We start from the raw sequence: 12925 nt of genomic DNA on the forward strand, positions 1-12925 counted from the left end.
AAGTGAAGATATAGACAGAGAAGAAGTTGTTGATAGTTCTACCAGTTTAAGAGATAAGACTGAAAAACCTGGCCGAAATAAGACCATAACTTATAAAATAAATGGAAGTGGGGAGTGGAAGAAAGGAAAGGTTATGTCAGTACAGCCTAAATCAACTGGCAAATATAGTCATTGGATCAATATAGAACCTGAGGATGAAAACGAGGATCAAGTTTGTATCAACTGGAATCATATTGATCATTGGAGAGAAGTGCCCCAATATACTGAACAGGAAAATGTAGTCCTGCTCACTGCTGAACAAGAGCAGTCGAAAGCTGTAATGGATGCCAAGCATAAAGAAATAAAAAACATGAACACCTATGAAGTATTTGAATGTGTGCCATACACAGGTCAAAAAACAATATCCACAAGATGGGTGATTACTGAAAAATTCAAGGATAATCAGAAAACAATGAAAGCTCGCCTTGTAGCACGAGGCTATGAAGAAAATAGTAATCTGAAAACGGACTCCCCAACATGTAGCCGTGAAGCTATGCGAATGGTCATGCTAACCGCATCAATAAAGAATTGGATGCTGCAGACCATAGATTTTACCTCAGCCTTTTTGCAAGGTGGTATTTTAGAGAGAGAGATGTGTACCTGAGGCCACCATCTGATGTTTGTCCTAAATCTCAAGTGTGGAAATTAAAAAGATGCATCTATGGATTGAATGATGCTCCACGGGCATGGTACAAGAGAGTTACTCAGGCTTTGATTGAATTAAAAGGAGTAGCAAGTGCTTATGATAATGCATTGTTTTTGTGGCATGATATTAAAGGAAATTTGACTGGAATTCTTGCTATGCACGTGGATGATTTTGTTTTCTGTGGAAACACAGAGTTTGAAAGGGATGTGATTGCAACATTGAAAGAAAAATTTAAGGTGGGATCTCATGAAAGTGGAACATTCAAATATGTTGGACTGAATGTTAATCAACAGGAAAATGGGATCACTGTAGAACAAGATCTATATGTATCTTCCATATCTCCAATAGAAATAAGCAAAGGGAGGATACTGAGGAAAAATGATGAACTGAATGAAGAAGAAAAGCATGAGTTGAAGAGACTTGCAGGTCAGATGATGTGGGTTTCAACTCAAACACGCCCTGATATAGCTTTTGATGTGTGTAAAATGAGCAACACTGGAAAGCATCCCAAAGTAAAAGCCTTATTTGAGGCGAATAAAGCCTTATCAAAATTGAAATCCAAGAAGGGTTCTATAACATTTCCAAAATTGGGAAAGCCCTCAGATTTACACATTTTGTGTTATACTGATGCCTCTTATGCCAGTCTGGAAGATGGATCTTCACAGGGTGGTTTTGTTGTCTTTATTGGAGGAAGTACTGACAAAATGGCCCCCATGTGTTGGGCGTCAAAGAAATTGGACAGAGTGACAAAAAGCCCATTGGCCTCAGAGACTCTTGCTCTGAATGAGGGAGCTGATGCTGGTGTTTTGACTGCGGTTATGATACAAGAGGTATTTCAGTTATCTAAATTGCCAGACGTTCTCTGCAAGACAGATAATGCATCACTTGTGGAGACATTGAATTCCAACAATCTGGTAAGCGATCGACGATTGAGAATAGATGTAGCAAGGCTGAAGGAAATGAAGAGTAGAGGAGAGATACAGATAGAATGGATCAGGGGTTGTGATCAGGTCTCTGATTGTTTGACCAAGGCAGGAGCTTCGTCTGAGCTTCTAAGGGACTTGTTAAATCAGAAATAAATTATTCACTTGAGGACAGCAGCAATGTTAATGTAGACATTGGTTACCTCCCTTGCTTCAGTTACATGGTTACCTCCCTTGCTTGTGGTGATATAAATAGGAGTCGGCCATCTTGGTTTAGTCAGTTCGTTCGTACAGTTTAGACAGACTACAAGTGTCTCAACACCAACAATACTTAACATTCATTTAAAAAAGCTACAATAATTCCCAACAATACTTAATATTCATTTAAAAAAGCTACAATAATTCCCAACAATACTTAATATTCATTTAAAAAAGCTACAATAATTCCCAAAAATACTTAATATTCATTTAAAAAAGCTACAATAATTCCCAACAATACTTAATATTCATTTAAAAAAGCTACAATAATTCCCAACAATACTTAATATTCATTTAAAAAAGCTACAATAATTCCCAACAATACTTAATATTCATTTAAAAAAGCTACAATAATTCCCAACAATACTTAACATTCATTTAAAAAAGCTACAATAATTCCCAACAATACTTAATATTCATTTAAAAAAGCTACAATAATTCCCAACAATACTTAATATTCATTTAAAAAAGCTACAATAATTCCCAACAATACTTAACATTCATTTAAAAAAGCTACAATAATTCCCAACAATACTTAATATTCATTTAAAAAAGCTACAATAATTCCCAACAATACTTAATATTCATTTAAAAAAGCTACAATAATTCCCAACAATGCTTAATATTCATTTAAAAAAGCTACAATAATTCCCAACAATACTTAATATTCATTTAAAAAAGCTACAATAATTCCCAACAATACTTAATATTCATTTAAAAAAGCTACAATAATTCCCAACAATACTTAATATTCATTTAAAAAAGCTACAATAATTCCCAACAATACTTAATATTCATTTAAAAAAGCTACAATAATTCCCAACAATACTTAACATTCATTTAAAAAAGCTACAATAATTCCCAACAATACTTAATATTCATTTAAAAAAGCTACAATAATTCCCAACAATACTTAATATTCATTTAAAAAAGCTACAATAATTCCCAACAATACTTAATATTCATTTAAAAAAGCTACAATAATTCCCAACAATACTTAATATTCATTTAAAAAAGCTACAATAATTCCCAACAATACTTAACATTCATTTAAAAAAGCTACAATAATTCCCAACAATACTTAATATTCATTTAAAAAAGCTACAATAATTCCCAACAATACTTAACATTCATTTAAAAAAGCTACAATAATTCCCAACAATACTTAATATTCATTTAAAAAAGCTACAATAATTCCCAACAATACTTAACATTCATTTAAAAAAGCTACAATAATTCCCAACAATACTTAACATTCATTTAAAAAAGCTACAATAATTCCCAACAATGTTTTTTTTTAATTTCCCCCCTGAAGAAGAGATACTATTCTGGAAAATTAGGGACATCAACACCTACCATGTTGTACAACACATTATGTTGGCAAATAAACGTAATATAATTGAAAATTTCTTCTAATATTGTCATTCTTCTTTTATATGCTATTAACTTGTGTCCACAGTGTTTCCTACGAACCACATTGATATAGCCTTCAAACACAACTCCTTTAATTTTAGAAATTAAAATTTAATTAAGTAGATTATTATGTTGCCAATAACATGGTAAAACAAATCAAAATTGGCTAGTCAGAAACTAAGTTTTATTTGTCAGGTTACATGTTTAAAAATCGACAAGATATTTTATATGCTAGAAAACATGGAACATTCTTAACAAAATTGCAAACAACAAATGCTCTGAAAGAAAAATTAATTTAAAAAGAAATCAAGGACCCATGGCACAATGGATAAAGTACTTGTTAAAGTCACTTGTAAAAGTCCCACTCTTCCGGAGATTGAAGGTTCAATTGTTAGTGCAGACATCACCCAAAATACAATTGTGAATAACTTAGGATTTCTATCTAGTCATCGCTGACTGAAAGAGAGCATGTTACCCTCATGGTTCCGTTTGAAAGTCCATATAGATTTCCGTGTTCAGCAGAAAAACTCTCGAATTCGACACGCTACACTTGAAGAAGGTCAAAGATTACATCGACCGAAACATTGTGCAAATAACGCTCAAAATGAGAACAATAAAGAATCTAAATAATATGAAAAGAAATCAAAATTGTTATTTATTATTTAAAATTACATTAAAAAAATTGTTATTTATTATTTAAAATTACATTAAAAAAATTGTTATTTATTATTTAAAATTACATTAAAAAAATTATTTATTATTTAAAATTACATCAAAAAAATTATTTATTATTTAAAATAACATAAAAAAAATTGTTATTTATTATTTAGCATGACATTAAAAAATTATTTATTATTTAAAATTACATTTAAAAAATTGTTATTTATTATTTAAAATTACATTAAAAAAATTGTTATTTATTATTTAAAATTACATTAAAAAAATTATTTATTATTTAAAATTACATTAAAAAAATTATTTATTATTTAAAATTACATTAAAAAAATTATTTATTATTTAAAATTACATTAAAAAAATTATTTATTATTTAAAATTACATTAAAAAAATTATTTATTATTTAAAATTACATTAAAAAAATTATTTATTATTTAAAATAACATTAAAAAAATTGTTATTTATTATTTAACATGATATTAAAAAATTATTTATTATTTAAAGTTACATTAAAAAAATTGTTATTTATTATTTAAAATTGCATTAAAAAATTGTTATTTATTATTTAAAATTGCATTAAAAAAATTGTTATTTATTATTTAAAATTGCATTAAAAAAATTGTTATTTATTATTTAAAATTACATTAAAAAATTTTTTATTTATTATTTAAAATTACATTTAAAAAAAAAACAACTAAAAAACAACAAACCAATGGATTCAGTTTCAAAGTTATTGTTTTGGAAATCTGTCCGCAATTTCATAGTCATAAAAAATTAGTCCCGATGTATGCGTAACATTAAAAGACAGCACATTTTTTTATGTTATCATTCTGATTGTCGATATTGGCTTCTTTCATTTTCATCTCCAATTCTATTGATTATGGCATTGCTTTAATATTACTTTTTGATTATTGATTTTGTTTTTTAGTTTTAATTGATGAGTTTTGATTTTTGTTGATTTGATTAATTACTCTTTTTTGCAGTTTGAAAGAAAAAAGTCTGAACATTTGCAGGAAACTGTTAGCAATTTAGAAAAAAAACTCAACAAATTAAACGCATCCTTTGAGTAAGTGAAACAGTTTTATTTCTTATTTCTTTCTTATTGGCATAAAAATAGTGTCACTGCTGACACTAGTGTTTGAACCAGAATCTCCAGATAATGAATGGACAAGCGCCATTTCTATAAATAGACATACTGTGCTTCTCACTGTGTCTTTTATAAAGCATTTATTTCTCTCCCACAATACAAGATGTGACACAAGGCTTGGAAAGTGGGATTGAAAAGGAAGCACCCAGAGGAGGAGAACTTTGACCCTGCAAAAATTGTCTGTGCAATCCTGTCGACATTCCTCGGCAAAGATGCCTCAGGCAATTATCAATAAACTAATCCCTTCTCAAAGAGAGAAAACAAAGCCTGGGAGGATGGACCTTCTAGAACTACACAGGATGAGCAATATGCAGCAATCTACAGGGAAAAGGTGATTAAAAAAAATGGTCGATACCAGGAGTTTCCAAAGCTGAATCTGACCTGTGAAGCTCTTATAAAAAACATTAAAAAATATTCAGGAAAATTTTTTTCTGTCATCTAGGCTTCAGCCTCTGTCTCATCGATGAAATGTTGCATCCCTCTGCCTGTTCTACAAATACTTTAATGGTGAATGCTCTGACGAACTACAAGCACTTGTACCTCCTCGACGTAACTACCCCCGACAAACCCAACAAGCAACTAAGTCCCACACCTTTACAGTAGAAATCCCTAGGTGCAAGGAAGCCTTTTACTTCAATAGTTTCTTCCCCAGAACTGCAAGTCTTTGGAACTCCCTTCCGGGATTCTGCTTTAACAACTGTGCTGATATGCAGAAGTTCAAGTGTAATGTGAACAAACATCTTTCTACCCATCTCCCTTCATAATACCCCCACAAATTATGTCCCCGATAGTAGCCCCCTACTTAAAAGTGGCACTGTGCCTTGTTTGGGGTGAAAATTGAAAAAAAAAATGTGTGAAAATAGTGTAACAGTGTTTCTTTTTGTTGCAAAAAAGATTAAAAGAATGAAGTTTTGGAGAAGGAGTTTCGTTAAAAAGCAAAACTAATGACCAAAATAACATAAAACATGTATGTGTATGCAGCATCTTCTTTTTCTTCATCATCTTGACTCTCTACTGCCAGCCCTCATTTTCACTTGTCTTCTGCACCTGTGCATCGCATCCGAGACAAGTTTCTCTTTTTTAAAAAAAAGTTGGGGTTTATTTAATAAAATTAGGAGTACATTTGTGATGGACCCCCTCCTCATCATCCCATATGATTATATAAGAAATGCATTAATTTCATGCTTCTAAATTAACTAAATAATTCCCTTTAGCCGAGATACTATATTATACAATTAATTCGATTATAAATTTGTAACTATACTGTAACAAAACTGAATTTTACTGAGAACTATTTTTTGCCATTAATTTTGTTTTTATTTTGTGATTACTTTTTATATATTTTGTATAAGTTTATTCTGAGAATCTTTTTTAAAAGTTTCTTTTCATAAACTTTTTAAGATTGTCATCCTGCTCATTGTGTTGCTGGACAAATTTATAATCGAATTAAGTAATACAACGAATAATGACAGAGTTTGAAGGATTTTTGAATGTTCATTTTTCTTTAACAGAAAATCCTGATTTTCACACTTTGGAAATAAACTGCCTGTTAACCATGTTTTATACTTATTCATCCACTGTTTCTAAGTCAATTTATTTTTTAATTTTGATCTGTGTATCCCTAAAAATGTCACATCTTCTTTTTCTTCATCATCTTGACTCTCTACTGCCAGCCCTCGCTTTCACTTGTCTTCTGCACCTGTGCATTTCATCCGAGACAAGTTTCCCTTTTTTAAAAAAAGGTTTTGGGGTTTATTTAATAAAATGAATAAACCACATCAATATTACATTTGTAATTAACTCTCTCCTCTTATTCCCATATTTATTATTAAATTAAATATTAACTAGCAGAAAGCATCATGTCTGTGAATATTCAATGTACTTCAAAGAAGTGGAAATTGAACTTTTTGTGGAAATGGAGAAGAAACAGACTCAAGATCATTCTGGCGATTTTTAGACTTTTAGTCCAGCAACACAATGAGCTGGATGACAATCTTAAAAAGTTTATGAAAAGAAACTTTTTAAAAAGATTCTCAGAATAAACTTATACAAAATATATAAAAAGTAATCACAAAATAAAATAAAAAATTAATGGCAAAAAATAGTTCTCAGTAAAATTCAGTTTTGTTACAGTATAGTTACAAATTTATAATCGAATTAATTGTATAATATAGTATCTCGGCTGAAATAAATTTATTTTAGAATTCTCTTTCAGAATAAAAATTTTCTTGGAGTAATGCAAGTTGGAAATGTTAGCAGTTAAAAAGATATCTGCTGACTAAATGAAAATAAAAGAAACTGAATGTTTATTCTCTCAGCCTGTTATATAATTAAGCACGACCAAAACAAAAGGAGGGAGTAAGTATTTTTGACTGAGTCTCTCTTTAAAAATCTACCAAAATCAAGTAATTATCCAATCAATACTAAATTTTCACCGATTATTACGTGAAGATTTTTCATAATCGATATATATATATATATATTGTGTACAAAATCGCCCTTATTTATTTGGTTATAGATATGCTTAAAATAATTAGGCGAAACTGAACAAAATATATTGTGGGGAGGGTGGGAATTGTTGACAAAACAAAGAAAAAAAAAACAACTGTGCACATGACAGATTTTAAGGTTGAAAATCCGAATTTTGAATGTGTTTTATTTTTCATCTTTTATGTTTTAAAGTGTGAAATTCGTTGAATATGTTAATAATTATCTTTCAGACCAGCAAAGAAATATATATATTTTCATTATTTTTATGAAAAACACTACTTTTAAATCTTTGAAAAATAAATTAATAATTTTCTTTTAGTGAGCCCAATATTGCCATTAAATAGAAAATGCTTTGAAGAATCGATACCAAAAAAGAAAAAAATTGATAAATAACTGTGCACTTTGCTAAAAATATGATGATAGCCTCTGACAACCGTCCAGCTCCTGGCCTTCTCATGTGCTTTAGCTACTAAGCCTGGCAAAACTGTTTCTACTAACTGGGAGAAGAGGCAAAGGCAGTCCACTGGTGTCTTAAAACCAGTCACTTCAGGTAGGTGGGGCTCATAAACTTTGGGTAGTGATCCAGCTAAGAGAAGGCAACTCTGATTCAAAACCTCTGCTACCTTGTGGAATTACCCCATCAGGGGAAAGACTAAGGGAGTAAACCCTAACAAAAATCCCAAGACAGAGTCCCTAATGTGGCCTGACTAATTGTCATCACCGGCAAATCCTGAGGCGCAGTTAGAGTAATCTATATCAACTGTTTTTCCATTGGATTCTCTAGCTTCAACTGCTGCACAGGTAACAGCTATCTTCCCATATCACCCTGGCCAGGCTATATAACTCCACTTCACCAGAACTACACTATTGTCTTCTGAGATGGACAGATGCCACTACCACTGACGATGATGACCTTGCATACAAAAAAAAAAAAAAAGCTGTAATACTTCACTTATCGCATGTTCAGCAACTTGTGATACTACGCTGAAAGTTCTGATTAGCTAATACTTCAGACAAATCACCTCTGTTATGTAATGCTTCTGCCAAAGAAAAATAGGTTTAAATACCGAATCAAATAAAGTTTATCATTGCTATGACCTTTGGAAAATATTTTCTTTGTATTTGTGAAAAATGTCAAATGTTCGATTCACGTGTTCAAAAACGATCAAAAATGGAATCATCATCCGTGTGAAACATTTTACGTTTTCATATGTTTTTGTGTTGCTGTATATTCCTACTTACAATGCCTCCCCACGGGACAGAGTTAGACACCAGGGTCGTTTTTTAATGTGGAGAAAAGGAACAAAAATAAAAATTGTCTCAGTCGTGAAGGATTTCTCCTCCACTGACAGAACAAGAAATTGAAGTGTAGATCTGAAGAACAGATACTACACTTTGATCTTGACCCGACGGCCACATATTTATTTACTCCCCCACCAAGCAAATTAGGCACAAGGCCGATTTTTAATGTGAGGAGTGAAGGGGAAATGAGGACCAACTCCCCGGGGAGTAGGGGAGCCGGATAGTGACAATTGGTATGAAGGGTTGCCCCTACATTGACCAAGGTCTTATATGTGGGGTTGGCCACACATACGGTCTTTGCTTGCAGTATCTGCCGGAACAGATACTACACTTTAATCTTGACCCAAAGGCCGTTACTATCGATTGCATCATGTGTATTCAAGTGTGTGTGTGTGTGCGCTTGTGCTTGTATGTGCAGGTAGGTATGCATGTTCGTATGTGAAGGTGCACATGTGTGTATGTGTGTGCTCATTTGATTTTTTTTCATATCTTTTTGCTTTTACTAGGGATGGGGCATCCTATCGGATGGCCGACATTCACTTCTTATTTCAGAGACTCTAACCGAGAGATCTTTTTAAGATTCTAATTATCTCTTCAAGTGTTTGTATCTCTCTTGCATTGGTTCACCGAGGATATTCACCAGGTAGTCTTTTTACATTTTTTTTTCATGAGCCTGATTGCTTCTACGATTGCTGGAATGATGATTGTGTGTGTGTGTGTGTGGAAACAGTGTAATCCTTTTGATTTCAGATTAAATATTTTTATTATTTTACCGAGTTGTCTTAACTTCTCATTTGATGCAAATGTTGATAAATAAAAGTTCAATTTTAATAATATTGAAAAATATATTGATCTTGTTTTTAAAAATATATTGATCTTGTTTTTAAACTGGTAGTTTGCATTGCTTATACTTAAAACCTGCACTGATGAACTACAAGCCCTTGTATCCCCACGATGTAAATACCACGTGACGAACCAGACAAGCAGCAAAATCCCGCCCCTACACAGTAGAGACCCCTAGATGCCAGAAGCTTTCTACTCATAATAGTTTCTTCACCAGAACTGCTAGACTTTGGAATTCCCTTCTGTACTGACATGCAGAAGTTCAAGTGTAATGTAAACAGACATCTTGCCGCTCAACTCCCTACACAGTGTCCTTGCAATCATGTCCCAGATAGTAGCCCCCTACATCAAAGTGGCAATGTACCTTGTTTGAGGTGAAAATGCAATAAAAAAATTTTTTTTAATTTTTAAAATATATCGCTGTTATTTTTTAAATTCTTTTTATGTTATTTTTTAAATTCTTTTTATGTTATTTTTTAAATTCTTTTTATGTTATTTTTTAAATTCTTTTTATGTTATTTTTTAAATTCTTTTTATGTTATTTTTTAAATTCTTTTTATGTTATTTTTTAAATTCTTTTTATGTTATTTTTTAAATTCTTTTTATGTTATTTTTTAAAAAATTTTATGTTTTTTTAAATTTTTTTATGTTATTTTTTAAATTTTTTTATGTCATTTTTTAAATTTTTTATGTTATTTTTTAAATTTTTTTATGTTATTTTTAAAAAATTTTTATGTTATTTTTAAAAAAATTTTTGTTTTTTAAATTTTTTTATGTTATTTTTAAAAAAATTTTATGTTATTTTTTAAATTTTTTATGTTATTTTTAAAAAATTTTTATGTTTTTTTTTTAAATTTTTTATGTTATTTTTAAAAAATTTTTATGTTATTTTTTAAATTTTTTTATGTTATCTTTTCGAAGGGCTTCAGAAGGCTCTATTGTTAGATATTAAGGAGGTTGTTTGGGTTTTTTTTTTGTTCGTGAGCCCAATACTCCTATAATTACTGGAATGCTGAGGATGTTCCTAATATTACCATTTCTTTCCATGTGTGTACATAAGACCTTAGTTATCTTCTCCTCTGCAGTTCTGTTTATACCAGCATCATTAGGGTCACAGAACTTCAACTATGGTTGCTACTCTCTCCCTTTTGTCCCATTTCATTATATCAGATTTTGCCACGATTTGAAGTCTTCCAAAAAAGAAAACCAAAGAAATCTAAAGTGCAGAAGTGCCGCTTGTTCTTATTCCATCTGCCAATGAATGCGTACAATAGTTTGCTTAGTTTATTCTTTGTTATCAACTGTGGTAAGGATCAAACCTTCAATTTCCAGAAGATTGTCACTGATTATTAACCAACATGTTTAACAGTTAGGCTATGTAGAGAATTGTAGTAGACTAGTGGTTCCTCTAGTAAACCAGCGGTTCCCAACTTTTTTTTTTTAGTCCACACCCCCCAAGAAATTTCCATCAAACCTCACACCCTCTAAAATTTCTGAATTCACAGTTAAATACATGTTTTGATCAAATTTATTCATCCATATATTTAATGGCCACTTAATAATAATAGACAACCCTAAAATGAAAGCAAGAAGTTGGTACATTAATAAAAAAAGACACAAAAGAGTAACATTTTTTTTTTTTTTTTTTTTTTTTTTTTACATAGGCATCACCACATTATCAAGGCCAAGAGGCCACTCAAGGATACGGGTTAAAGAGTGTACAGTAGAAATTGGACAATATAGTAATCATTAGTAATAAAAATTTGGTAAATTTAATAACTTATATAGAACGGCTCATCAAGAACTTATTTACGTTAGACTTGAAGACAACCATATTGTAGTCAGCCGGAAAGCAGGAAAACGGAAGACAATTCCACAGGCATGCAGTTCTAAGAAAGAAGCTTTGTTCATGGAATCTACGTTTAGGTTTAGGCACAGATAAAGAGTGGGGGGGAATTATTGATAGTGTTTACAGCTAGACGAGTATTTCTTGTAAAAGTTTTGCGAGGGGGGGACCATAGATTGAAGCTCAGTCGAATACTTTCCATGAAAATAACGATATATCAGAGACAAACTCGCAACATCTCTTCTGTGAGATAGAGGTATAACAAATACCTTATTTTTTTTATCTAAACTTTTCTCGCACCCCCTGGAATATTGTCTTGCATCCCATGAGGGTGTGAGCACCGCAAATTGGAAACCCCCTGTAGTGGAGCCTTAAAATTAATCTTTTCTGGATGTGTAGTAGTGTTACTACTACTTATTTCTATAGAATTTTTTTATTACTTTTACTCATATTGAAGTTTTTTTCATTAACATTCTAATTATACTATTTATAATTATTAGTTGCCATATTGTATTCAGTTCTATACTAGGTCTACTTAGGAGGCCATTGTCATCCCAAACTTATCCACTGCTTCTTTGTGATGCCTTACTCTTCACCGTTCTCCTCTATCCATATAATTTTTTTAACTTCTCTTTCTTTTCCTCATTCTGCAGCCAACAGGCAGCAGAAGTGCTAGAAAACGCAGAGGTGCAAGAGTTTCTAACGAAAATCAAAGATGCTGAGATGCAGTTGAACCAGACAGAAGAGGTTTGTTTCAAATTTTTGTTGGCTCAGATTATTTTTTTTTTGTTGAGAGGAGAGAGGCAAAAAAGACAAACAAAATTATCTGATCAGCTAACCTGAAGAGTCAACTTTCAAACGTTAATTTTTGCTTCAACAAATGCGAATTTCAATCTGTTGATTTTATGATTTTATTCATAACTAAATGCACCTGTGACCTGTTGGGTCATGAATATGTTCAGTAATGAATTCACACTTATACATACTAGTTAGACTACCACGACTATAAACATAATGTAATCAAATATAATGTTCAACTTGACTTACCTGTTGGGTCACAACCAGTATTTATTCTGCTTTGATTTTATTTAAAAATTCAGAAACTATGCCATATCTTTTCAGACATTTTTCTTGCATAATCTATATAATCATAAAACTCTGGACCTTGCTTGCATCTTATCTTCAACAATCACAAAAATAGGTTAATATATATATATATATATATTATACTTGTTTATTGTTATATAAACATGCTCACATCCCGCTGCTACAAATAGCCACTTGTTTCAATCAAACAACAGATATCATCAGGCAGCGACTTGACTATTCAAATGTTCAACCT

The 12925-nt window shown here is 31.2% G+C and overlaps 1 protein-coding gene across 2 annotated transcripts in view; it reads left to right on the forward strand.

Annotated features, from left to right (window-relative positions):
* The window catches only part of LOC145263086 (uncharacterized), a 69674-nt gene that overhangs the window by 47724 nt on the left and 9025 nt on the right, over positions 1 to 12925 (forward strand). For both annotated transcript variants that reach the window (XM_080119964.1, XM_080119965.1), the window contains exons 5-6: positions 4939 to 5021; positions 12237 to 12330. In XM_080119964.1, coding sequence (XP_079976090.1) covers positions 4939 to 5021; positions 12237 to 12330 — 177 coding nt within the window. The remainder of the gene's footprint in view (positions 1 to 4938; positions 5022 to 12236; positions 12331 to 12925) is intronic.

Source organism: Euprymna scolopes, chromosome 38 (genome assembly GCF_053919585.1).
Source record: "Euprymna scolopes isolate OS-2025 chromosome 38, ASM5391958v1, whole genome shotgun sequence".
Classification (NCBI taxonomy): Eukaryota; Metazoa; Mollusca; class Cephalopoda; order Sepiida; family Sepiolidae; genus Euprymna; species Euprymna scolopes.